General features: G+C 44.8%; 2 protein-coding genes across 3 annotated transcripts; one reads left to right on the forward strand and one right to left on the reverse strand.

Annotated features, from left to right (window-relative positions):
* The first annotated feature begins 8,162 nt into the window (after positions 1-8,162).
* On the forward strand, positions 8,163-11,270 carry LOC123132260 (probable protein phosphatase 2C 10). The gene is made up of 8 exons (XM_044552047.1): positions 8,163-8,437; positions 9,275-9,402; positions 9,511-9,609; positions 9,700-9,858; positions 10,042-10,128; positions 10,220-10,311; positions 10,558-10,632; positions 10,720-11,270. Exons 1-8 carry the CDS (start codon positions 8,241-8,243, stop codon positions 10,927-10,929), a joined length of 1,047 nt encoding a protein of 348 aa, XP_044407982.1. The 5' UTR covers positions 8,163-8,240; the 3' UTR covers positions 10,930-11,270.
* A 1,827-nt stretch (positions 11,271-13,097) lies between these two features.
* LOC123132259 (disease resistance protein RGA5) lies at positions 13,098-27,691 on the reverse strand. 2 transcript variants are annotated; one of them, XR_006464601.1, is made up of 4 exons: positions 26,802-27,690; positions 26,312-26,701; positions 14,738-16,629; positions 13,098-14,614 (listed from the first exon to the last, which is right to left on the reverse strand). XR_006464601.1 is itself a non-coding variant. In XM_044552046.1 (3 exons), the coding sequence occupies exons 1-3, from the start codon at positions 27,206-27,208 to the stop codon at positions 14,898-14,900; spliced, it is 2,529 nt and encodes an 842-aa protein (XP_044407981.1). In that variant the 5' UTR covers positions 27,209-27,691; the 3' UTR covers positions 13,098-14,897. The 2 variants fall into 2 exon arrangements, 1 of the variants encoding a protein (XP_044407981.1); XM_044552046.1 differs by having other exon boundaries at positions 13,098-16,629; positions 26,802-27,691.
* Positions 27,692-27,962: the final 271 nt, after the last annotated feature.

Here is a 27,962-nt window from a genome sequence, read left to right on the forward strand (position 1 = left end):
TAACTGGTTCCATTTCCACATTTCTGTGTTGTGTGCTTGTTCATATCTGTTTGAAGACTTTGACCGAAGAGTTTCTCTATTTCCTTAGTTCAATTTCTTCAGTCTGTTTGTCTTATCCTGTGTTTACGCTTTCTGTACTCTGTGCTTGTTTTCATTTCATCATGAAGACCATGCTCATCCACTGTTATGTTTACCTATGAGTACTTATTCCGCTGCAAGTAGTTCTTCATTCAGGAATTTTGTCAACCTGAAATTCCTTAGTGAAGATTTCATAAAAATCACCTATTCATCCCCCTCTAGTCGATATAACGCAATTTCACTATGGAAACAGCCCAACGGATTAACGGGTCACAAACGGTCCCAATGTAACCACGGGTTGAATTTGGCCCACAAATGGAACAGGCCAGTAACAGATCGTAACTAACCGAATTCTAGAAATGATCCCAAGAATAAATGGGCCCTTAGAAGGCCGAAAGTTAACACGGGTTGTAAACGGCCGACAGAATAATGGGTCGTTAATGGGTATAAAGTGATACACTACTCATTATGGGCCAGTTTCATCTTGGGCCTTTATTGGGCCCAGAGTTACGAAGGGCCTCATATGGGCCGAAAGACATCATGGGCCATACATGGGACGGAAGTAACAACGGGCTGGAATCATATTGGACGGCCCATATGAAGCTACTGGGCTTAATTCCGATAGGCCATAACGGGCCGGGAGTTAGCGAGTCGTAAATGGGCAATATACGAACAGACCATTAATAGGCTTTTCGTGGGCCGGCCCGTTACCTTTTGACCAAGTCAAACGGGCCGGCCTTTTCACTGGAATGGGCCTCTGTTGGGTCGTGCCACGTGTCGACGTATCATAGGCACCTCCTGTCCAATGAGTGGATGCCATCTGTCCCAATGGTGAGCCAACACGTGTTTCCTCTGGCCAATGAGAATTTTACACGTGGAAAATCGCCATTGGTCTGGGCTATTAACGGGTTATCGAATCCAAAACCGGACCCGATAGCTTAACGGCGACCTGTTATGATGGATGCCACATGTTGGTCACCCTTGACGAAAACACTTATATGACGCGCGATTTATCGTCATGGAAGTGGACGCTTCCATGATGATAATTTTGGTAATGTCATGGAACACTTCTACGACAGCACAGGTATGACTATCTTGATTCTGTCATAAAATCGTCATGGATGTACATGCATGACAGAAAACGTGACCTACTGTACTGTGACAAACACATATCATCACGGAAGTGTCTTTTTTTTGTAGTGCAACAGAGAGTTTGCAAGCCCATCTCAGTGAGACCGAGATCCCATCGGTGAGACCGAACTGATTAGGGTTTCTGGCAGTGGCTATGTCAAGTGAACTCGGTGGCGCCAGATGAATCAAATCAGTGAGGCCGAGTTTGACTTTAGGTTTAGGACATATCTGGAAATGAGAAAGTGGTTGAGGGCTTTGGAGCATATCCACTTTGAGCACGTAGACCATTAAGCAACACCTCATCCCCTTTTAATAGTATTGGCTTTCCTATGGACTCAGTGTGATCTTAGATCACTAAAATAGAAATGAAGAGTCTTGACCTTTTGCCAATCTTCTGTCCTTAGCTTCTTGAAGGGGTTCCACGTCCCCTTGTCCATGCCACGCCTTTGTTGAACTATCTGAAATATACTAGATAAAAAATATTAGTCCAACAAGAGATATGTTGACATTAATTACCAAAATCACCCAGGGAGCACTTGTGCTTTCAATCTTGTTACCAGAACTATAGATTGGTGCTTGTGGGTGACTAGTAGTGTTGATTACATCTTGTAGTTGATTACTATATGGTTTATTTGGTGGAAGATTATATGTTCAGATCCATTATGCTATTTAATACCCCTCCGATCTTGAGCATGTTTATCACTTGTGAGTAGTTACTTTTGTTCTTGAGGTCGCGGGAGAAATCATGTTGCAAGTAATCATGTGAACTTGATATGTGTTCGATATTTTGATAGTATGTATGTTGTGATTCCCTTAGTGGTGTCATGTGAACGTCGACTACATGACACTTCACCATATTTGGGCCTAAGGGAATGAATTGTGGAGTAGTTATTAGATGATGGGTTGCGAGAGTGACAGAAGCTTAAACCCTAGTTTATGCGACATTCCGTAAGGGACCGCTTGGATCCAAAAGTTTAATGCTATGATTAGGATTTATCCTTAATACTTTTCTCGTAGTTGCAGATGCTTGCGAGGGGGTTAATCATAAGTAGGATGTTTGTTCAAGTAAGAACGGCACCTAAGCACCGGTCCACCCACATATCAAATTATCAAAGTAGCGAACACGAATCGAATCAACATGATGAAAGTGACTAGATGAAATTCCCGTGTACCCTCAAGAACGCTTTGCTTACTATAAGAGACCGTTTTGGCCTGTCCTTTGCCTCAAAACAATTGGGCTACCTTGCTCCACTTTTTGTTACTATTATCATTACTTGCTCGTTACAAAATATCTTGCTATCAAACTACTCTGTTACTTACAATTTTAGCACTTGCAGACGTTACCTTGCTGAAAACCACTTGTCATTTCCTTCTGCTCCTCGTTGGGTTCGACACTCTTACTTATCGAAAAGAGCTACAATTGATCCCCTATACTTGTGGGTCATCAATGTCCACGGTTCAGCTATCGATCATTGAACGAAAGGGGTTTTGTTCATATCTACATTTTAGCGAACCTATAGGGTCACAAGCTTAAGGTAATCACAATCTATTGAGTGTTAGTGGAGTAAGAGTTATGAGAAACTATTTATTCGAAATAATTTTGAGAGGAACCGGAAGGTCGGAGTTTACTGGGTAATACCGGGAAATGATATACATGACGAAAATATTTATAGTGACTTTAAATAAATGATAAAAGGCTCTAATATTGATTAGGAGGCTTTTAGAATTTATTTAATTTCAACAGGCTAAAGAAAATACTAAAAGGCCTATTAGGGGAGAGTTAATGGGCCCTATTGCCCATTAGTGGAGGTGCCACGAGTGGAGGCCGAATTGGGGAGGTGGAGTTGGATTCCAGCAGCCACTATACCAGCGCAAGGGGAGGGAAACCCCTCCCAAGTCGGCCACCCCTCACCTCTCCCATACACCTATATAGACTAGAGGTTTTGGCCCTTTTTAGACATAAATTTGGGAGCCTCCTCTAGTTCTCTAGTTCTAGTTTTGGTTCTAATTGATCCAATTAATGCTAGATGTAATCCTCTCTAGTCCTCATAATTAGAAGCCTAGTGTGGTTCTAATCTTCTCCCTCTAATTCTCCGGCATCGGTTAGCTCTAGACGGAGAAGCGCCACCGGATTGTGAAGACCATACGCATGCAAACTATGGAGAGCCGTGCTTTCGGTCTTCCATTTGAGGGATTGTTCATGAATGGTTCAAGTGATTTCATGTACGATCTACACCGATTCTTCTTCCGCTGCAACTCAGAGTTGGTAATGATCCGATCTAAACCTTTAATGCATCTTCATAGTGTTCCTAGTTTGATCGCAGATTGATTTTTTCTACTACGTTTCCCAATAGCCAAGTGCCGCAATCAGGGACGGACATGCGCCCCAAGGCCTTGTTGGGCCCCTGTGCATTGCCTTAGCTCCATTCTTTTGCCTATAAATCCCATATTTCACGAAACCCTCGGTACCAATTTCTCCATTTTTTTCCAACGCCGCAAGTTCCTTTTCCGAGGAGATCCAATCTGGAAGCACGTTCTGACACCCTGCCCGAGGGGTAATCCATCACAAGAGGCTTCTTCATCAACCTTGATGCCTCCATGACCATGTGTAAGTAGTTCTTGAAGGACCTTAGAGTCCACACCAGTAGCTAGATGGCATCTTCTCTCCCTTGTGATTTAATACAAATTTCCCATGAGCTGCCTCACATGATCATTATCCAAATGATGTAATCAGTGGTGTGTTTGTTGGGATTGAGGAATTTCCACTTTATGACCAGATTGTTCATTGAAATAAATTGAATCTTTTGAATTTTCCTTGTTGTATAATTGAATAGCTTTGTATGCTCTCCAATCTAGTTGTTTTCTTTGGCCAAGTTTGATGGGTAGTTCTTCAGAGGAAGTTGTGCGGTGTAGTGAGTTCTAATCTTGCGGTGATCTATATCCCAGTGACAGAAAGGTACAAGACACATATTGAATTGTTGCCACTAAGGATAAAATGATGGTTTCTTTATCACACTTGGATGATTTACTGTCTACATTATGTCATCTTGCTTAATTGCAATGCTCTATTTGTTATGAACATAATACTTTGATATGCATGTTGGATAGTGGTCCTGGGTAGAGTATTAGTTGTAGGTGAAGTTGGATAGCGGTTTACATATGACACACATAATGCCTATATGAGATTATACCATGAATGATCATAGCCATAAATATAAAAATTGCAATTTAATCGCTGCCTAACTGTAATTTGTCCACCACCCTACACTGTTATGTTTGGAGAGATGCCACAAGTGAACCTATGGCCCTCAGATCTATCTTCTTATGCTGAAAGCTCTGTCGAAATATTAATTCTTTGTTGTACTGTTTCTTTTCTTTTATCTACCTATCAATTATCATATGTTGCAATTTAATGATGTAACTAGCAAGACAAGAAGCTTGACAACCTTCTTGACGTCTTGGGGTGAAGTTTGTTTTGTGTGCAGGTGCCAGTGATTTTGTTTGCCAGAAGAACTCCTTCGGGTTCGATAAACCTTGGTTCTCTACTAAGGAAAATACATATTGCTAGGTTACTTCACCCTTACACTTGGGGGTTAGCTAGCCACTCTTACGAGAGAGCAAGCAAGATTTTTGGCGCCGTTGCCAGGGAGTTTCTCAGAGTGCATCCACGTCAACGTTCAACTTGGCGTCTCACGTCTCGGGCTACAACTGAAGGAAATATGCCCTAGAGGCAATAATAAAGTTATTATTTATATTTCCTTATATCATGATAAGTGTTTATTATTCATGCTAGAATTGTATTAACCGGAAACTTAGTACATGTGTGAATACATAGACAAACCGAGTGTCACTAGTATGCCTCTACTTGACTAGCTCGTTAATCAAAGATGCTTAAGTTTCCTAGCCATGGACAAAGAGTTGTCATTTGATTAATGGGATCACATCATTAGAGAATGATGTGATTGACTTGACCCATCCGTTAGCTTAGCACAATGATTGTTTAGTTTGTTGCTATTGCTTTCTTCATAAACTTTTACATGTTCCTATGACTATGAGATTATGCAACTCCCAAATACCGGAGTAACACTTAGTGTGCTATCAAACGTCACAACGTAACTGGGTGACTATAAAGATGCTCTACAGGTGTCTCCGATGGTGTTTGTTGAGTTGGCATAGATCGAGATTAGGATTTGCCACTCCGTGTATCAGAGAGGTATCTCTGGGCCCTCTCAGTAATGCACATCACTATAAGCCTTGCAAGCAATGTGACTAATGAGTTAGTTACGGGATGTAGCATTATAGAACGAGTAAAGAGACTTGCCAGTAACGAGATTGAACTAGGTATTGAGATACCGACGATCGAATCTTGGGCAAGTAACATACCGATGACAAAGGGAACAACGTATGTTGTTATGCGGTTTGACCGATAAAGATCTTCGTAGAATATGTAGGAGCCAATATGAGCATCCGGGTTCCGCTATTGGTTATTGACTGGAGATAAGTCTCGGTCATGTCTACATAGTTCTCGAACCCGTAGGGTCCGCACGCTTAACGTTCGATGACGATCGGTATTATGAGTTTATGTGTTCTGATGTACCGAAGGTTGTTCGGAGTCTAAATGGTCGAGACATAAAGATTAATATATTGGAAGGTTATAGTCGGACACCGGAAAGGTTCCAGGGGTCATCGGATAAATACCGGAGTACCGAGGAGTTACCGGAACCCCCTGGGGGTCAATGGGCCTTCATGGGCCTTAGTGGAAATAGAGGGCAGCAAGGGAGCTGTGGGGCGCGCCCCCTAGGCCCAAACCGAATTGGTTTAGGGCTTTGGGGGCCGGCCCCCTCTTTACTTCTCCCCTCCTATTTCCTTCCTCTCATAGTTGGACTAGAAAAGGGGGAACCTACTCCTAGTAGGAGTAGGATTCCCCCCTTGGGGCGCACCCCACCTCGGGTCATATCGTTGCAGTGCTTAGGCGAAGCCCTGTTTCAGTAGCTTCATCATCACCGTCATCATGCCGTCGTGCTGACGAAACTCTCCTTTGACACTCTGCTGGATCTAGAGTTCGCGGGACGTCACCGAGCTGAACGTCTGCAGATCGCGGAGGTGCCGTACCTTCGGTGCTAGGATCGGTCGGATCATGAAGACGTACGACTACATCAACCGCGTTGTCATAACGCTTCGCTTACGGTCTACGAGGGTACGTGGACAACACTCTTCCCCTCTCGTTACTATGCATCACCATGACAGATCTTGCGTGTGCGTAGGAATTTTTTAAAAATTACTGTGTTCCCCAACAACAACACCATTAGTTTATCGATCTCCATAGACCACAGGGGTGTTAGGACGCATCTTCTGGCGCATTTCATTGATGGAGTGGTTCACTTGTCGATGAATTCCCTGAACGATGGCTCCATGTCTTCGATTGGCCTGCAAATCAAACGGACACACAAATTTTCAACAAAAGTGGGCTAGTGCTAGGGAATGGCAGTGGGGTGGTTTATGATACCAGAAGTTATGGTACCTGATATATTATCTCTCTCTCTCACACACACATAAACTAATATGGTTCAAATCATTACATGGCAAGCGAAAGAGAAGGAAAAACACAAAAAGCTTAAAGGTAAGCCGGTAGGTAGCCAATCGCAGTGATCCACCGGATGCCTCCTATATGTTTGTGCTAGGGCCAAGTACTGGTTGCAGATGAGCTCGACGTAGTGCATATCCATTCGGGTTCTCTATACATGGGGTTTGGTTTGTGTGTGCATACAAGATAATGTATTGGTGTCGAAATGTCTTTGTCACCATTAGTTGGGCAACACATGTCAGAGACGCGACACAAGAATGTGACAAAAAAATTAGGATGTTGCTCAAATCAATAACTCCAAGAGTTCAAGCTATCACTCTTGAACCAAGCACATTGATGTGAGCTATCATTGGATTCGAGATGTTGTGAATTCCAAGTTGCTCAAACTCGAGAAGATCCATACCGATGATAATGACAAAAAAATTTAGGGTGTTTCTCAAATCAATAACTCTAATTTGCCTAAAGTATTTTGGCTAGATTTTTTTTCATCCAAAGGTTTAACATTGAGTGTTGGGTTGCTTATCACTGCTATGCAACGGCGGAGACAGCCCCAGGCAACTCGGATCGCACTGCCCGTGGTTTGAAGGTTGATTCCTTCGTTTAGCATCATTGTAACTACAATGCTACACTGTAGCTACGGTCCTCGAAGGTGGTCTGGGACGGACGAGGGCGTGGTGCAATCCTGGCGCCGCCACTGCTGCTTTGTATATGTGGTTCATGATAAAGACTAAATAAATACTCCCTTCGTTCGGAAATATTTGTTGCAGAGATGCATAAAAATGGATGTATCTAGAACTAAAATACATCTAGATACATTCATTCCTCCGACAAGTATTTCCGGACGGAGGGAGTAGTACATAAGATGTGTGCAATCCAGTCAAACTTGTTCAGTACATTCAAGCTCTAATCATCACACTCAAATTAAGCTCCAACCAAAGACACATTAATTATCCGCAAAGATTAAATGAACATTTAAGTGCTCGGTTGTAAAGGAGTACTCGCACGCTCTATGCTCCCATTCGGAGTGAGTAGTTTCTATCAACGGTGACAACACTTTCCGTTCAAAAAAAACGATGACTATACTTTGCTAAATCTACGACAAACAATACACCAAAATCCAAGCCAAGATTGTGACAGAAACAATAATTTCCAGAAACAAAGGCGACAAAATAATGGCACGAAAGAAAACCAGAAACATAAAGCAGAGCGGGGTGAGGTGTACACGCAATAATAGAAGGGGACGGAAGCAGGGCGTTGACCGGGCACGGGCGGGGGTCTCCCCTCCCCGATTCCCGCCACGTCACCCACCCCGCCGATCGTTCTCATCCACTCCCCTCACCTCACCTCTCTCTCTCCACCTTTCCTCTCTCCTTCCCCACCCCACCCCCACCCTACCCCCTCTCTCCGCCCCCAATCCCGATCTCCCTCCCCCCCTCTCGCCCCTCTCATGCATGAGAGGTCGCCGGGGCCATCGCTAGCCGCCACGCGCCTCCCCTCCCCCGCCTCCCTGCTCCTGCTCCTGCTCCTCTCGCTGTCCCTGCTCGCCGGGCGGTCGCACGGCTGGTGGTGCCGCGAGGACGACGAGGGGTGCTCCCTGATGGGGTTCAGGGGCGACGACTTGCCGGTCACCGGTGGCGGTATCAGGTGAGCCGCCCGCCCTTTCTCCTGCCCGCGCGTCCTGGTTGCTTTGCGTGGCTGGTTTTCTCGCGGCGGGGCTCGCTGATCCGTTATGGGTGCTCGCGTGGTTCCGTAGCCTCTCTGTGAGGGAGAGGAGGAGAGATCCGTAGCTGTTGAGAGGCGAGCGTGCCGCGGTAGGTTGCCTCTTGCCTCTGCCGTGCCTGGTGGTCTGGGCGTCGAGTGGGTATGGGCGAATTCGTCTGGGGCATGGGTTACGGGTGGCAGGCAGCCCTTTCGATTGGATCTGTCCAACTGGCGAAAATAAATTCGGGGGTCATTTTAGTTTCATGCTCGTGTTTTCGGGTACTAAATTCTCCGAGGGATCACATGCCACATGGGCGAGAAGTCCTGCCGTGAGGATCTGGGGAAATGAAATATCGATCTGATTTGGCTGCTGTATTAACATCTTCGTGTCCACACGGTCTTGAATAAGTGTAATTAAAGGCGTTACAGTGAGATATATATTAAGAGATTCATTAAATAATCATTGGAGCAGATAGAAATCCATGGCATGTCTAACCATATCTATGTGAGATACTGAGATACTTAATCATGTAATTTATGAGACTCCACCAATTTACTCATATGTGCTTTTCTACCTCGGAAGAAAATTTGATGAAAGTGAGGACAAATATGGGAATTTGTTACCTCAAAATACTCTGTTTCATATATTGGAAGTACAGAAAGTAGTCGTGTTTCAGAAGTATGACACATCTGGTTTCACACGAAATGCTGTATAATTGGTGCTGTGAGCCCGTGAATTTGGACCTTCTGTTAACTGTTTTTCCCCAATTGCCATTGCAGTGAAAAAGGCAGGTTCAGTTATGGGTTTGCAAGCTGTGCTGGGAAAAGGGCATCTATGGAGGATTTCTACGAGACAAGAGTGGATGATGTTGATGGAGAGACTGTTGGGTTGTTTGGCGTATTTGATGGTATGTGTTGCCTTGTGCCAGTATTTTTATATTAATTGTTCAGGGTTTTCATATGTCAGCAGCTCCTTGATCAATTGTGTTTACTAGTATAGTTGGCTTTTCATACAGGTCACGGCGGAGCTCGAGCAGCTGAATATGTGAAGAAGCACCTTTTCAGCAATTTAATCAAGCATCCGAAATTCATGACAGATACAAAGGCTGCTATTGGTATGCCTATCATTCATAAACTATTGTGAACCTAAATATTTCTACCCAGGCAGAGTGTGATCATGATTTCCTTGTGTTTCTTCTCTGCAGCTGAAACATTCAATCATACCGATTCAGAGTTCCTGAAAGCTGATAGTAGCCACACCAGAGATGCTGGCTCAACTGCCTCAACAGCTATTCTTGTCGGTGGTCGCTTGGTGGTTGCAAATGTTGGTGATTCTAGAGCTGTTGTTTCTAAAGGAGGGAAGGGTAAGTCCCACTGTCTGTAATACTGTGATTCGTGCACTCTTGGTTTCATCGGAAAGTTCATATGGTTGTGTTTTTTCTCCATGGGTACATGGCAGTTGAAACTGACTGCATAACATAATCTCATGTAATCTCATTTCACTGGCGTTAGACGATCATGATGTTTTCTGCTTCCCACCATTTCAGCTATTGCGGTTTCCAGGGATCACAAACCTGACCAGACAGACGAGAGACAGAGAATTGAGGAAGCTGGAGGCTTTGTGATGTGGGCTGGTATTTTTACGAGGCCTAAAAAACTCCCTACTTCAGCAAGTGCTTTATTACTAGCATCATTCCTGTTTATTTACTGCTCTTTGTTTTGCAGGGACATGGCGTGTTGGTGGTGTTCTTGCTGTTTCTCGAGCATTTGGTGACAAACTTTTAAAGCAGTATGTTGTCGCTGATCCAGAGATCAAGGTTTGGCTTTTGTTTCCTTGCCTAGTTCTCAACTACAACCTAGACTTGCAGATTTTTGATTAGATATTCTAGGTAGTCTCTTTATAGAGATTTCTTATTGACCAGTGCAATGTAACTTTTCATCCAAGTTCTTCATTGTTTTTGTGCAAGGAAGAAACAATGGGCACCCCTTCTTACTATAAGGGGAAGATAAAGGCTATACACTTGGTGATTGAGCCTTTTATTTATTTATTTATTTATTTACAGGAGGAGGTAGTTGACAGCTCACTTGAATTCCTTATCCTTGCTAGTGATGGGCTATGGGATGTTGTAACTAACGATGTAAGTGCATATTTACTGAAGATTCTCCTTGACATGGTGCTAGTTCCCTGTAGTTTCAATGGGTTAACCCAAATATTCAATTTCCAGGAAGCTGTTGCCATGGTCAAGCCAATAGAAGATCCTGAGCAAGCGGCGAAGGGACTACTTCAAGAAGCTTCTCAAAGGGGCAGTGCTGACAACATCACTGTCGTCATTGTTCGCTTCTTGGACGGAACGACGACGTCTGCCGGAGATGGACCAAGTGAGGAGGTCGCCAAGGACCAAAGTGAGGAGGCCGCCAAGGACCAATCTTCATAGTTCTTGTTCCTCCACGGCGTTGTATCTGCTGTTGTATCTGATGCTCGAAGTAGATGTCATGTGGCGGCGCCCTCCCGTGCTGCGAAACCAAACTGACTTGGCCTGAGTTTCGTCGTTGTTCCATGCTCCCGGCTATCCTAGATGGTAGGTAATGTCGGAACACAGGGGGATGGTGAGGCAGTGTTGTTACCATATGATCCAAGGGGTACTTTTTCTTTCTTCATGCTGAACCTTGTACTGTGTAGCTTCTATGCTGGTGTTTCATGCTAGTGATTTTTAGCAGTAAATGCATGTAACCTGACTATTTGAATGATTTGAACAAAGTTGTGCTCATGGTGTCACACTACAGAGTTCGGAGCTCGATTTTATTTAAGCTTTCCTTGCGGAGCCAAAAACAAACTCTTTTATCCCTCTTCGGAATGTCGATATAGCCACATTTGGAGCCAGTTACGTATTCAGAAGTACTCCCTCCGTAAACAAATATAAAAGCGTTTAGATTACTAAAGTAGTGATCTGAATATTCTCCGATGAACTCTTTAAGCTTCACATAAACAGGAGCCAAACAGTTATGGATCTGAAAGCAAAAGGTCAAACTTGATGCATATGCCGATGAACTCTTTAAGCTTCACATAAACAGTAGAGCCAAACAATTATGGATCTGAAAGCAAAAGGTTAGATGCGCCTGGATTATTTTAGTGCAGTATATGGTGAAGACGAGTCTTCAAATATGGATGTTCAACTGCTTACAATTGCGTATACAGTGGCTTTACAATTTTAAACAGCAATTTTTAAAGATGCACATGCCTTTGTTTAGTTGCAAACATTAACAGTTCTCACAATCCAGCAATTGCGTATACAGTGGTTTCACTTTTGATGAAAGAAGTGGTACGCATCCAATGTCATCTGCACATAAAACAGCATGTAGCGATTAAATATGTCCATTTACTAGATCGTGCACCAATAATATTTTTTTGAGAAATTCGTGCACCAATAAATAATTGTATTCAGGTGGACAGGGTCCGTATACGCCCAAATCGTTCGGCCGGTGATGCTAGACTGGGCTGGGCTTGGCCCAAAGCGTATGATGCCGCACTGCGCGTACGCGAGGGAGATCGCCCTTGGTTGGAAGACGCGCGACGATTCAGCGGTTGCTCCGCTCTGCTCTGCTCGTCCAAAGCCCTAGCCGCCAGGTCTGCCAGAAAGAAAATTCCCACAAAAAAAATGATGGTCTTCCTCCGATCTCCTCATCGCTACCTGTGATGGCGATAGCGTGGGACTTGAGGTGGGGGCGCAGTACATGAACTAATCGTGGGCCGACCAAGAAGCCTAGCTCCGTGCTCTCCAGTACAGGTTAATCTTAATCTTTTTTTCTCCGTGTTTATCGGAGTCTACTAAGTCTTCTTGCTATGGCTGTTGAATTTCTTGTTTGGATTTTTTAGTCTAGGAACGGGCCTGTTCGTATGATGTGAAAAAGGGGGACTGTTCATAGGGTGTTGTCTGGCTTTCCCAAGCAAGCATTGATCAGGAACTTGTGGTAAACTAGAGTCAGGAAAAATTCGGTTTCATGGATTTTCGCTGCTATTACAGTGATTCATCAGGTTTGTGCCTCAAGCCTTGTTTGGTTAGAGGGATCTACCGGGATTACAGTTAGGTCCACAAGATAGTTAGGGCATATTTCACAGGTTATATCCTGAATATTCTCAAACTAAATGCATGCCGATGAACCCGGTAAGCTTCACAAAAACAGTAGAACCGAATAATTATGGATTTCAAAGCAAAAAGATTGATGCGCCTGGATTATTTTAGTACAGTATATTAATCAATTAAGGATGATGAAGACGAGTCTTCAAATATGGATGTTCAACTGCTTACATTAAGGATGGACATGCCTTCGTCTAGTTGCAAACATAGACAGCTCGCACCGTATTATCCAGCAATTGCGTACACAGTGTGCAGACTACGCATCCAAGATCATCTGCATATAGTACAACATGATGTACGTAGATATTAATATGACCAATTCATATCATGCAGGAATAACCGCATTCGGCTAGCCAAGATTCAGATCCGCCCAAATCATTGCAAACTCTGACATCACAAATCACAAGGTATGTAGTGCAGTTATGCGATAAACAGAATGTGTACCAGGTAAATACAAGAAGAGTAAATGAATAAGTAGAACAACAAGGGGAGATTTATATTACAGAGAAGGCCGATCATCATATAAATACATTTGAACAGAAGGGCATGTTGGGTGCACATCGGCTGCCCTCCTCAAGGCAGACTCGACATCACTGTTCTTGTGGACGGAGGATGTGACACCTACACGGATGTGCTCGAGGGCTAACAGGTGCTCCATCCCTAATGGTGTAGCACCACCCCACCCATCATGTACTTGTAGATGGAGCTGTCGCAGCTTGGGCATCGCCCCTGCCTCGAACTCCATGCATACCATAGCAGAATAAATTACAAAAAACCATCACAATTGAGCACCCTAATTCAGAAAACCATCACCATTCGAATTTTTTTCAAAAAACCACCACCATTGTGCTAACAATTTTCAGAAAGCACTTATCACTGGATTATCACTGTATTAGAGACGTTTGACAAAAAACTGACCGCTGGGTCCCATGGTCAGGTGCCACGTAGCGAGGACGAGATAACGCCGCTACTAAACTAAACCGGCCCACCTCCCACCTCACGCATCTCTCCCCACCCCGACTCACCCTTTGCTGCCGTCCAGGATCCAACTGCCGGCGGCGCCCACTGCCTGAACGAGGAGGTCTCATATGGCCGGGTCAACGGAGACGCCACACCGTCGCTGCAAAGCCGCCGCGGCCTGGCACCGCGCGGCAACTGCCCCGTCGCTCCATGACCGCCGCCACTCTCCATGTCCCGGCGACAGATTCGAGCACTGCCGGCTTCCGTGCGCCGCCCGGCGACGAATCCAAGCGGTGTCGGCCCCGAGCGCAGCCCCGACGGCGGATCCGGGGCGATGCGACCTCCCGCTGTGCCAGCGGGCATGCCGACCGCCGGATCCAGCACGCGGGAGGGCAACGGCGGATACCAGCTCACGACGGCAGCAAGCACCAGGGCCTCTCCGGCCTCGTCCTCCCGCCTGAGCCCCCACCTGCAGGTCGACGGGAGGGACATCCAGTGGAGACCGTCGTGGCTCCCCGCTGCACACTGCTGTGCGCCAGGGCTCCTTCACTTCGTGATCTCGCCGGCGTTGTGGGGCAGCTCCTGGGCATGAGGAGATCCAGCCCGGCTCCACTCCGATGGGCATGACTGGAGGCGGTGGCTGCCACCGCCGGGGGACGCAGGCGCGCCTGCCGCACCGCGCCGCCCGGGTCGGCCACGACCAGCCACCTCGCTGGCTGTAGCCTGCCACCTGCTGCTTCCTTCGCTTGCCGCCGACCTCCAGCGATCCGTGACATCTCCGACGACGGATCCAAACGGCACCGGCCACCCAGGCAGTTCTCTTTCCTTGTCCGGATGCCGCCGGCAGAGAGCTCACGAACTGCTCGATGGAATGCCAGAGAAAGGGACGAAGAGAGATAGGAGATGCTGACAAGTGGGCTCACATCAAGTTAACGGTCCATGCGGACGGAGTCAATTTTTCATGCCATGTCATCACTTGCAAGTGGGATCCAGCAGTCAGATTTTGCGTCAAACATCTCTAATCCTGTGATAAGTGTTTTCTCAAAACTGTTAGCACAATGATGGTGGTTTTTTGAAAAAAAATCGAATGGTGGTGGTTTTCTGAATTAGGGTCCCCAATTGTGATGTTTTTTTGCAATTTACTCACCATAGCATCATCAGAGACGAGTCTAAGGTCTTCCAGAACTGGAAATAATCCTGTGCGGACTATTGGCGGCACCACTATGTTCAGTGATACTCGACACAGAGAGAAACATGTCAATGAGGGAGGGCAGTTTTCCGACAACGTGAACCTCATTAGTCGATAGCTACTCAACCGACAAAGTCAGGCTGCGGAGGCAATGGAGGTCGCCAATCCAATTGGGAACTCTCTTCAATATCCATCCTAGCATATAAAGAACCTCGATATGGAGAGGAGGGTTGGATAACGAGTACATCCGGCAACAAGAATGTTTAGAAAACACACCATTAGCACTGACAAAGAGGTATTTGAGGTCACGGAGCCTCGCAATTGAGGAGACCAAAGCATCAACTATCTCCTCCGCCACCATTTTGCCAGAGAAGCTCAGCATTCTCAGACCAGTCAGCTCATCGCCAATGCCCTTAATATCCTCGATATGGAGAGGAGGGTTGGATAATGAGTACATCGGGCCGCAATGATGTTGAGAAGACAAAGCACTGACCTTGAGGTATTTTAGGCCATGGAGCTTTCCAATTAGGGATACCAAAGCATCAACTTCACCCGCCACCACATCAGTATAAATCCTCAACTCCCTCAGGCTGGTCAGCTCACCAAGGCCCTTAATATCCTCTAGCGAGATATTCATACAGTGTAGTGCACGCAATGATTTTATGTTGGAAATCCCTTGAGGAGGACATGGTTGAATCGGAAGGATCAGACGAGACAACCGTGGCAAGCAAACAATATCTGACGGGATGCTTCGTGCACCACCAGATATTTCCAGGGTCTCCAAATGAACAAGCCCGCGAACTTCAGCAGGCAGATCTATTGAGCTTGGGAATGTAGAAACCTTCAGATATCTTAGCTGAAACAATTGACCGATTGCAGTGAGGTCGACTATCGTACTCCTCGTAAATGGGAATATAAACACCAGCACCCGAAGGTACTTAAATAGTGAAAGAGGAGGTGTGTACTTGGACTCTCCAAATTGTGCAAATGATCGAACTTGTGACATGCTAGTATCAACGATCCTCAATGTTGCATCATTGGTGCTTGATTTCAAGGACAACCTACGGACCTTGTACTCACAGGCATGCATTCTTGCCATGCCTTCACAATTATATGCCACGTTGATAAAATTTTGGTCTGCACATTTGCTGACGATCAGATCAAGCATTATATCATGTACTCTGCAATACTCCACCTCTCCAGACTTTGAGGTCTCAGCCGGCTGAATCAGGCTTCTATTGATAAGCTCATTAAAATAACTCTTCCCGGTATCCTCCAAGTCTGACCCATGAGAACAATTGACAAGGCCTTCAGCTATCCATTGTAAAACCAGATCATGCCTCCTGACCATTTCGTCTTCTGGATACATGCCAAGATACAGGAGACATGGGCGAAGATGAAGAGGAAGATGCATGTAGCTAAGGTTTAGTATACTCCTCATCTCTTCTAAGGTGGGATTTGTGGCAATCTTGGCGCCCAAAGAATTTCTTATGCTCTCCCACTTGTCCGTTGACCTTGTTTGATGACTAGCTAATAGACTAGCTATAGTGATGATTGCAAGTGGCAAGCCTCCACACTTCTTCAAAATTTCAACCAAAACTTCTTTTAAGTGTGATGGGCAGGCATATCCGGAACCAAATACTCTATTACAGAACAACATTCTTGAGTCTTGTTCTTTGAGGGGTTCCATTCTATAAACACACTCATGGTCATTGTGACACGCCCAAATAGCCACATCCTCCACTCGTGTAGTTACTATTACTCTACTTCCATTCCCGACTTCTGGAAAGATACAACTCATGATATTCCATGCTGATTGATTCCATAAGTCATCAACTACAATAAGGTACCTGTTAATTTTCTTTTACACATTAGCTATACTGAATTATGATATGACTACAAGTTGCAGACGAAAGCACCAAAACATGAAAGTGAACATAGACAAAAAAACAAGGGTTCAAGCAAATTGATGATAGTCCCACCGTCAATTTAGCATGTAAGTAGGCTATAAAGATTAAAATATTATATTTTCGCTGAGTTGGATAAGAGAGAAGGAAAGCAAGTTGTAGATTAAGAGACAACTGCAACAGGGACTCCAAAAAACATTTTGAGAGTGTGAGGCGTGACATAGATTAATAAATTAGTACTTCTTTGTAGCTAACTACTATACATGTTGGCTATTAGCTTGCCTATAGATGACATGGCAACAAGATATAGCCAACACTTTGCTCTACTATTAACCTTGCTCTTATGCTTTTAATTAATAGTCACGAGTTGGCTATAGTTACAGCAGGCCAATAAAATACTTAGGGCACTCACAATGACAATTAGCATAGATAAATGCTGACGTGACACTGTGTAATCAAAGAGGAAAGAGAGTAGAGTTGCAGTATGCTTAGTGTAGATAGGGTCTTTTTAACTCGTTTCTCTTCTTTCCTTCTCTCCACTACTAGGCCACGATGTTGAGATGCAGAAAAAGATCCATAATATAATTGATACAATATCGTTTGGATACGACCCTTAACATATAGTGCATTGAGTTGATTGTCTCTAAGATTTTTTCACTACCTAGGATGACGTGTTAAGATACAATGCACCGTGATTGCCCTTAAAACATGCTACCCCCTCCATCTGGGTTGTAGGTGTTGGATTATAGATGGGTTTTGGCCCATATAAGGCAATAATCCCTGGTTAACTTCTAAGGCCCATTTAGGTGCATGAAAAGTGACGGGAAGTTTAGTATCATACTGTTAGTGAAATGAGAGTGAGACTCATTTATAAGGGTTGCTCTACCACATGCCATTGAAAGCTTGAGAAGAGGAGTTACACGTGCGCTCCTCCTCCTCCGCCACCCGCCTCGCCTCGTCATGACGCGCGCGCGCCGACGGTTGTGGGAATGAGCCGAGCCTTATTTTTTATCCTGCCCGCATCGACACCATGGACGGCGACTCGTGGATTAGATTAATCGGTAAGGTGCTAATATTTCCAGCAATCCAAAGGGTTGGCAGACAAGGACCACCTTGTGGCTCACAACAATGAACGTGTCCTGGCTTGGTGGTGTGTCCCCCATGAAAACGATTGCTCCTGAACAGGAGAAGGCGTTTAGGGAGGCAACCACCATCTTTGTGGGAGCAATTCTGAGTGTGATTGGAGACAAGTTGATTGAAACATATATTCATATGCGAGTTGCCAAAAACTTGTGGGATGCACTTGAAGTTAAGTTCGGCACAACCGATGCTGGAAGCGAACTATATGCTACAGAGCAGTTCCATGATTACAGGATGGTTAGAACTCCCTCCTGGATGGAGGAACTTTGCTACTTCTCTCAAGCACTTGAGACAAGAATTCTCTGTTTTGGACGTCATCGGTCATCTAAGTGTTGAGCAAAAGAGCAAATGACTCACACATAAAAGGGGCAGAGGGTTCTTCTAGCGTCAATGTGGTGTAGAAGAATTTCCACAAGTTCAAGGGAAAGAACACTGTACAGCAGAATACTACCTTCAAGAACAAGGGTAAGAAGAAAGTCAAAAAGAGAGATGACTGCTTTACTTGTTGTTGAGAGGAACATTGGGCAAACAAGTGTCCAAACAAGTACAAGAAATCAGGACAGGACTCCAAGCCAATCAATGTGACTATGAGCAACAATGATCGAGCATCTAGGTATGGTAATCTGTTTACCGCACTTCCAATTTATCAGTCCACGGATTGGTGGGTTGACACAGATGCAAATATTCATTTGTGTGCTGACATGTCTTCGTTCTCTTCTTACCAGGTCACACGAGAATGCTTTCGTCCTGATGGGGAATGGCTCGCATGCTTTTGTTCATGGTGTTGGCACGGTAGATCTAAAGTTTACTTCGAGAAAGATCATGCAACTGAAGGACGTGCAACATGTCCGCCATCAAGAAGAATCTCGTTAGTGGCTCCCTTCTATGTAAAGAAGGGTTTAGGTTAGTATCCAAGTCCAATAAAGTAGTCATATCTCGATATGTACTGTTTGTTGGAAAATGATTGATTGCGGAGGTTTGTTTTGCCTCTCCCTAGCGGATTTCTATAATAAAGACATGAACCAAATTCATTCTAGTGTGAAAGAATCTGAGGTTTGGCATTCACGTCTTTGTCACATTAATTTCGGTTGTATGACGCGGCTAGCCAAGATGGATCCAATCCCGAGTTTCACTTTAGCCAAAGGCTCTAAGTGTCATTCGTGTGTGTAAGCAAAGCAACCTCGTAAGCCTCACAAGCCTGCGAAGGAGAGATACTTGGCACCACTAGAGCTCATACATTCAGATCTGCGCGAGATGAATGTGTTGACTAAAGGAGGAAAGAAGTATTTCGTGATGTTGATTGATGATTCCACTAGATTCTGCTATGTGTATTTGTTAAATACTAAGGATGAGGCTCTGCACTACTTTAAAATCTGTAAGGCAGAAGTTGAGAACCAACTTGAAAATAAAATAAAATGAGTTCGGTCTGATCATGGTGGAGAGTACTTTTCTAATGAGTTCAATTTATTCTGTGCGGAACATGGTATTATTCATGAGAGGACGCCTCCCTATTCACCCTAGTCAAATGGGGTTGCCAAACGGAAAAATCCCACTCTAACAGATTTGGTTAACGCCATGTTAGATACATAGGTTTTATCCAAGGCATGGTGTGGTGGGGGGAGGTTGTATTGTGATCATGTCATGTCCTGAATAAAGTTCCCACGAAGGATAATGAGACAACTCCCTATGATCAATGGGAGAAGAAAAGAACTACACTCACTTACTTATGCACTTGGGGCTGTTTGGCGAAAGTCAACATCCGATAACTAAAAGGCGTAAGTTGGGTCCGAAGACTATGGACTGTGTTTTTCTAGGCTATGCCAAGCATAGCATTGGCTGTAGATTTCTAGTGGTGAAATCTAATGTACATGATATGAAGGTTGGTACGATCATGGAGCCTAAAGATGCTACATTCTTTTAGGATATTTTCCCCATGTGAGATATGCAAAGCACTTCTTGACTAGAATCTGATGAGACTCTTGAACCTGCCATTCCGATGGAATATTATGAGCACAAAGGTGATGAAAGTTCCATGAAGGATGACGAGGAAGCTCCTGTTAGAAGCAAGATACAAAGTACTGCAAAGTCCTTGATGATGATTTCCTCGTGTACCTGTGGATGACACCCCTAGTTCCATTTCAGAAGGTTATGCATCACCAGATGCTGACTATTGGAAGGGTGCGGTCCGTAGTGAGATGGTTTCCATCTTGGCTAATGGGACATGGGAAATCACTTATCGTCCTTATGGTTGCCAACCATTGGGATGTAAGTGGGTGTTCAAAACGAAGCTTAGAACCGATGGTACTATTGAGAAGTACAAGGCTAGACTTGTGGCCAAGGATTTTACCCAGAAAGAAGAAGAATATTTTTTAGATACTTATTCACCTTTGGCTAGACTGATAACCATTCGAGTGTTACTCTCGTTGGCTGCCTCACATGGTCTTCTCGTCCATCAGATGGATATTAAGACGACTTTCCTTAACAGAGAGCTAGACGAGGAAATTTACATGCAACAGCCAGATGACTTTGTAGTAAATGGTCAGGAAAGAAAGACGTGCAAGTTATTGAAATCTTTGTATGGCCTGAAACAAGTGCCTAAGTAATGGTATGAGAAGTTCAATACAACTCTGATATCTGTTGGCTTCGTTGTTAACGATGCTGATAAATGTGTATACTATCGCTATGGTGGGGCCGAAGGAGTTATACTGTGTCTGTATGCTGATGACATGCCGATATTTGGGACCCACCGCAAAGTCATTGAGGAGGTCAAACTTTTCTATATCATAACTTTGAGATGAAAGATTTTGGCGTGACTGATGTTATCTTGAACATCAAGCTACTGAGAGATAATGAGGATGAAATTACACTTCTGCAATCGCACTATGTTGAAAAGATTTTGAGTCATTTTGAATATTTTGATCGCAAATCTTGTGCAACACCATATGATCCTAGCGTGCGGATTCGAAAGTTTGAAGTCACGGCTATAGATCAATTGAGATACTCTCAAGTAATTGGTTCACTCACATACCTAGCTTGTGCTACTCGACCTGATATCTCATATTGTTGTCTCCAAACCGAGCCGGTTTGTTTCCAATCCAGGAATGTGCACTGGCATGCTGTTGAGCGAGTGATGCGTTATTTGCAAGGTACTGTGAACTATGGAATTCACTATTCTGGGTACCCGATGGTACTTGAAGGGTATAGTGATTCAAATTGGATATCTGATGCCGATGAGATGAAAGCGACAAGTGGATATGTGTTCACACTTAGTGGCAGTGCTATTTCCTAGAAGTCTTGCAAGTAGATGATCTTAACGAGATCGACTATGGAAGCATAACTTACAACATTAGACACATCATGCATCGAAGCAGAATGACTTCGAGAGCTTTTGATGGATTTGCCAATGGTTGATAAGCTAGTCCTGGCTATCCTTATGAACTATGATAATCAAATAGTGATTTACAAGGCTAAGAGTTCAAAGGACAACATGCAATCCACAAAGCATATAAGAAGAAGATTAAAATCGACCACACATTCAAGAAACTCCGGAGTAATAGCGTTGGATTATATCCAGACGGCTAAGAACCTGGTAGATCCCTTTATGAAAGGGCTATCAGGATTGTGATAGAAAATGCATCGAGGGAGATGGGCATGAGACCCAGGTAAGTTGCCATGGGGGTAACCCAACCTATGTGATCGGAGATCCCGTGAATTAGAACCTGAGAAAGCAATCCAGCGGTCAACTGGGGAGATTATCCTTACTAACCCACTCCGTTGAAGATGCAATACTCTCATAATATGTAAGGCATGATGAATTTTGTCTTAATGTGTTCCAAAGCTTGTATAAGCAAGATGATATCCTACATAACAATCTTTGGAAGGAACACACCTATGTGAACCCGACTACTGACCATAGTCTATGAGATAGGGTAATCTCTAGGAAGCTCATGAGAAGGCCAGGAGTATGACTAATAAGCTCCACCCATGGGGTTTACCCTTCGGCAGCCACATATCAGCTGACACTAGGTGAAACTTCTGCACGCTAAACTGAAAATTCAAGGTATAGTCCATTGTTCATTTATGAAGAAGTCTAATCCTGTTGCTCTAGGTGGAAGTTCAAGTTAACAGTCTCAATTGAAAATTCTGGTATATCAAAACATTGTTTGGAACAGTTGATAAACTTATGTGCCTCGAGATCTGGTGGGGGATTGTTGGATTATAGATGAGCTTTGGCCCATACAAGACAATAATCCCTGATTAATATCTAAAACCCATTTAGGTGCATGGCAAGTGGTGGGAAGTTTAGTACCATACTGTTAGTGTAGTGAGAGTGAGACCCCTTTACAAGGGCTTCTCTACCACATGCCATTGGGTGCTTGGGAAGAGGAGTTGTAGACGCGCCTCCTTCGTCGCCGCCCACCTTGCCTCGTCATGACACGTGCGCCGCGGGTTGCAGGAATGAGCCTAGCCTAGCCTTATTTTTGTCGTTCAGGAATGGTTAATTAATCTCGGATTAATTGATGAGTCGCTACAGTAGTGCCATTGTCACTATTGGAGCCCATAGCACAACATGTGATCCTGAAAAGCCAGACTGCTTTCCTCAATGGCCATAATATTTTGGAGGGTCCGATCATGCTTCTCGAGATAGTACATGAGCTAAAATGTACCAAGGGGAAGGGTGTTCTGCTTAAGCTCGACTTCGAGAAAGCATATGATCGAGTGAACTGGGAGTTCGTTCGGGAGGTGCTCCTCAAAAGGGTTTTGAGGTGGGCTTTGGTCACCGCATTATGCACCTGGTCAGTTGTGGGCAGACCGTGGTGACAATTAATGGAGAGACGGGCAAGTTTTTCAGAAATAAGAGGGGTCTCCGCCAAGGCGACCCTAGCTCGCCGCTCATCTTCAATTTCGTAGCGTACACATTGTCGGCTATGCTTGCAAAGGCCAGAGCAGCGGGGCACATCAGAGGGTTGGTGCCCCACCTCATCCCAGGGGGATGACTCATTTGCAATTTGCGGACGATACTATGTTGTTATTCGAGCCTGACAACCATAGTATTGCCTCCATTAAGCCGCTGCTCCTCGCCTTCGAGATTTTGTCGGGGTTGAAAATCAACTTCCTGAAAAGCGAAGTTATCACTATGGGGATGGACCAGCGAGAGAGTATGCGGATTGCAAACCTACTTAATTGCAAGCTTGGGGGATTTTTGATTAAGTATCTGGGTCTCCCGGTCACCCATCGGAAGATTCCAATCTCCAAGTCGGAACCGTTATATGGTGTAAAGTGGCAAACAGGGTTAGCCCGTGGCGAGGAAGGTTTATGTTGTCGGCAGCTTGGTTGATCCTCACCAATTCCAGCCTTTCCTCCCTCCCACTCTTTACGATGGGTATGTTCCTACTGGCGGATGGGGTGCATGTGAAACTAGACACCCCGCGCTCTAGGTTCTTTTGGGAAGGAGCAGGAACAAAGCGGAAATACCACCTGGTTAAGTGGGCGGCGGTATATAGACCCCAAAAATCTGACGGCTTGGGGATCATCAATTCCAAGCTCATGAACGTTGCCTTGCTTACCAAGTGATGGTGGCGACTCGCCCAAAATGAGTCGGGACTTTGGGCGGGTCTGCTGTGGGCAAAGTACTTCCCGGACGAGAATTAGTTTAAAGCTAAACCCTTGGGTTCGACTTTCTAGAACGGGATTCAGGCAGTACGTCCGGCGTTCACGGTAGGGGCCCATTTCTCCGTAAATGACGGAATGTCAACGCGCTTTTGGTTAGACAAATGGCTCAAGGACAGCCTGCTGTGGCAGTTCGTCCCGTTACTCTACCGTATAGCCACGGGCATCAACACAATGGTGGGTGACGCCTTGCATACCTCACCACCGGTGATTTACTTTCTGCGGCCCCTCTCAACGCAAGAAGCGACTAGTTGGGACGTGTTGCAGCCAAAGATAGCAAACCGACCTCTCAGCTTGGGGGCTGATGTGGTCTCTTGGGACTTGGCTACGTCCGAAAAGTTCTCGGTCAAATCATTGTATGACAAACTGACCGAAGGAAGCGCCTTGGACATAGCTAGGGGGCTCTGGAAGGCTGGGCTTCCGCTCAAGATTAAGATATTCCTTTGGCAAATGTTCAGAAATCGCCTCCCAACGGCTGACAATGTGGCCAAGCGCAATGGCCCCTCCTATGGCTCTTGTGTAGTGTGCGGGCTCAACGAGGACGCTAACCACGCTTTATTTCAATGCGTCTTAGCTAAGTTTGTGTGGAGTGCCATTAGGGATGTATTCCACCAGAACTGGAACCCAATGTCGGGTTCGGATCTGTTGGCAGTGCTACAAACCCAGAAGGGGGTTAATGCTAGGATGCTGTGGCGTTGCGTGGGTGCGCTATTGTGGTCCTTATGCACGATCCAGAATAAGATTACAATCGAGAGAAAAAAACCTTGCTCATCCGGCTGATGTAATTTTTAAATGTCATCTATTTCTTCAGATGTGGACACCGTTGGGGAAACAACACGATGCTAAACACACGAGGGCCACAATGGAGAAGATCAGCAACAATATCTCGAGGCTCCTCCACTCTTGGTAGCTGGATCTTGGCTCTGTTGGCGTCGGTTGCGTTTTGGGGAGGCAAGGAGTGATGCTTCAGTTCGCCTATATTAATCCATGTCTTGTCACCTTAGTTTGGACCTTGTTATGCAACGCTCGTATTGGCCTTGGGGCCTGTTTGAACTATATGGTTGTGTAAGTTAAACTTATGTGGATGCTCCCTGATGGCTTTACTAATTTAAAGCTGGACATGTCTAGCGTTTTTGTCCTAAAAAAAGATGTTGGACCGTGGGTTCTTCGCGGGCTTGAGTCCTGTCTTGCGGAGTGAACCTTAACTCACTCACTCCCTTCTACACAACCCTAGAGAGCATGTGCCTCCATGTCGTTCGATATCCTGCCTAGAAGAACGGAAATAAGGTTTTTAGGGAGTGTCTCGATGTGGTTGCTCCCGATCCGTCCCTGTCTCTGTCCTCCTCTGCTTCCACTACTTCCCCTACATTGATAGCATGGCTGACGACGCCGCTGCCAAGAAGAAATCCACATACGACGCCAAGGCTGCTGTTGTCGCCGCCGCGTTGGCATGGACAATTGGAGTGTTTGATCTGTTCATCCCTACTAGTTCATGTGCTAGCCATATATGATGCGTTGATAGATGTTTTGTGTCTATGTATACGTGCTCACATGCTTAGGTATCGATATGAGTTGCATACTATGATTGTCATGCTTACAGTTTACTCATGGGTTAGATTAATCAATAAGGTGCCAATATTTCCAGCAATAGGCAGGCATGGGTTTTTATGTCTTCAGTTTAACTAACGAAATGTGTGTAATATGACACAAAATGTGTATGTTTAGAAATTTTGATGAAAAATCCAATGATATATTTTTTAGTGGCATATAACACATGTCTCGCTGGACGCGGTTGTTCTGATCCCGAGTTCATGTGAGCTCTGGTGAACTGTGAAATCAAAAAAAATGGGAAAGAAATTCAAAAACAAATCTGAATTTTTTTGTGCCAAACATTGAAAATGTTTTGATTAATTGCAAAGTTTAATCATTGGATGGCATTTGTGGAAAACGTGAAAAAAATCGATGCTCCAAAATGTTATTCTCAAAAGCATTTCGGAGCATCGATTTTTTTGCCATGTCTTCCACAAATGTCATTTCATGATGAAGCTTTGCAAGCAATGAAAACATTTGTCAATGTTTGGCACACAAACAATTCAGATTTTTTTAAATGTTTTCCCTTTTTTTTGTTTTTACTGTTCATCCAAGCTCACGGGATCGGAATAGCACTTTCGATGTTCGCCAGTCATATTGATGACCTCCCTTGCATGCCTTACAAAAAATTAATGTACTAAAGAGTACAGTATGACACATGAAAGAGGGTTTGCGGATAACCTACAATCTGTGTTGTGTTTCTAATTAAACCCTTTATTTCAAAACAGAAGGTGTTTTTCTACTTTGTTGTAAGCAATATTGTCTAAAAGACCAACCATAAGCAAAATTTACGAACTACATATAAATTTATGGTTTTGCAATTGAGGATTTCTGAGGTTACTGATAGAGAAATAACTATATATTTAACTGAATCACCGTTAAGCACCATTTGACCTGAACATGGTACTCATACAAGTATAGGCGGGACGAGAAAATATTGGGTAGAAGGCAAAATATAACTAACTTTAAGTTGACTGAGCTATAAACAAACCATCATGTACTTTGAAACACAGATAATATACTTCTTATGAGGTCATGATTTCAAAAGCAAGAAAGCCCAACAAGATCTAGCATTAGGTTAAAACACATCTTTGACATTAGTGTAGCCACTATACTTAAAAATCACTAAACTATGCCAATTTAGAGGAATGTTGTAAAATGATTCAATTTTCACAGGTATTTAACCACTGAAGTGCACAAGCGACAGCTAGAAGAAAATTATTACCTTTTATGTGTGAGATGCTCTCTAAGACGAGCAATGATATCTTGTACCTCGTTAGTACGAGATGACTCCTCCACCTTGAGATCCAACTGTAGGCTACGGAGGAGGTTTGTCATATCAGGTCTTTGAGAAACCGATACAAATGCCTTACAATTGAATTGCTCTCCTATCTCATCATACACTTGTTTGGCAAGTGTAGTTTTACCAAGACCTCCGAATCCAACAATAGCCACCACTTTGAGTTTTTCTTGGGTATTTTGTAACCAACTTTTAAGTTCTTTCTTTGGGCCATCAATACCCACAAGGCCCGCTACCTCCTTGTAGATCGCCGACAAACGAGGATCAACAGCAATGACATGAGTAGTAGAGTTGATGCTATCGTCAATCTTGTACCTTTGCACGGAGACAACAAAACTAGGTATTTACCAATTTCATGTGAATAGTATTGGAAGTGAGGAGCTCCTATATTAATGAAGAAATGTCAATATTGTACCTCATGCGTCGTTCATTTGCCTGTAGAGCAAGAGCCTTGAGCTCTTCCATCCGATCAGCAATACGATGATGCTTTCGCAACATCTTGAGACGTTTAACCGTCTTCTTTATAAAGCCCGACTTGGCATCGGCACCTCCAAGGTCTCGCATGAAGTCATCGATGCAATTCTCCATGTCATAGGACATCTCCCTCACATGATCCCTCCAGTTCTTGGCCAAGGGATCCAGTTCATCCATGAGCTCAAGCTTCTCAAGGAGAGCTTTCATGGCGCTAAGCTCGTCCTTGAGGAACGAGGCCTGCTTCCTGACTGACGTGAGCTTCTTGTACTCGTCGCCCATCAGTGCGGCGAGCTTGCCGATGAGGGGGTTCATCGCCCCCATGGTGGCGCTGACCACCGGTGCAGACATCTCAATACCTAGGCTCCTTCTGGTGTTGGCTCAGCAGCCCGCTCGCGTGCTGCAAGTGAGCGTGACGGCGATTCAAAGGGAGGAGCTGCAGTGGTGCCGGAGAAGTCCAACTGGGTGAGCCGGAGCTCAAGAGGTGGATGGCCGTGGCGTATCCGCGGCCGGAGGTGGAATAGGTGGTGGACTGGTGGTGCAGCGGGATATGGGGATGCGGTTGTAGGCCAGCGGGATATGAGGAGCCCCGGCAAATAGCAGCGTGGGGAGTAACGCGTTGGAAAATTCAGCGTGGAAAAAACAGGTACACGGAGATTGCAAGGCTGTGAATCCATTGTGCTGTTTCCTGGAAAGCAGCCAAGAAGACGATTCCTGGAAGCTACTCAAGGAGGAGGTTGATCTTATAGGTTAGTATCGCCACTGTCATTTTCCGCGTTCAATTCCCGGACAACGACAGCCGGAGACGACCCGAGCAAGGAGGTCGTCGCCGGCAATTCCAGGAAGCTTCCCTCAAAGACTCGAACAAAGGGGAGTCGATCTTACAGATTAACATCACCATTGTCATCTGGAAGGGCAACGACAGCCGGAGACAAACCGGTTGGGTGAGGTCGCCGTCGCGGACGACCAATTCCTAGCTGCTCCCGTTCTCCAATGCTTCAATGCAATGGTCCATGCTCCCTGTTGCCATAGGATTGCAAGCATTTGAGTGGTCTGAACAAAGCTTTTGTGCTACTGATGCCGCACTTCGCATTTTAGAATGGTG

The sequence above is a fragment of the Triticum aestivum genome, chromosome 6A, assembly GCF_018294505.1.
Source record: "Triticum aestivum cultivar Chinese Spring chromosome 6A, IWGSC CS RefSeq v2.1, whole genome shotgun sequence".
Taxonomy (NCBI): domain Eukaryota; kingdom Viridiplantae; phylum Streptophyta; class Magnoliopsida; order Poales; family Poaceae; genus Triticum; species Triticum aestivum.

Coding starts and splice junctions, on each gene's coding strand:
- LOC123132260 (XM_044552047.1), top strand. CDS start 8,241: ATGCATGAGAGGTCGCCGGGGCCATCGCTAGCCGCCACGCGCCTCCCC. Junction 10,312..10,557: donor TCGCTGATCCAGAGATCAAG/GTTTGGCTTTTG, acceptor ATTTATTTACAG/GAGGAGGTAGTTGACAGCTC. Junction 10,633..10,719: donor GGGATGTTGTAACTAACGAT/GTAAGTGCATAT, acceptor TTCAATTTCCAG/GAAGCTGTTGCCATGGTCAA.
- LOC123132259 (XM_044552046.1), bottom strand. CDS start 27,208: ATGTCTGCACCGGTGGTCAGCGCCACCATGGGGGCGATGAACCCCCTC. Junction 26,702..26,801: donor GCAAATGAACGACGCATGAG/GTACAATATTGA, acceptor CTCCGTGCAAAG/GTACAAGATTGACGATAGCA. Junction 16,630..26,311: donor GAGCATCTCACACATAAAAG/GTAATAATTTTC, acceptor GAAAATTAACAG/GTACCTTATTGTAGTTGATG.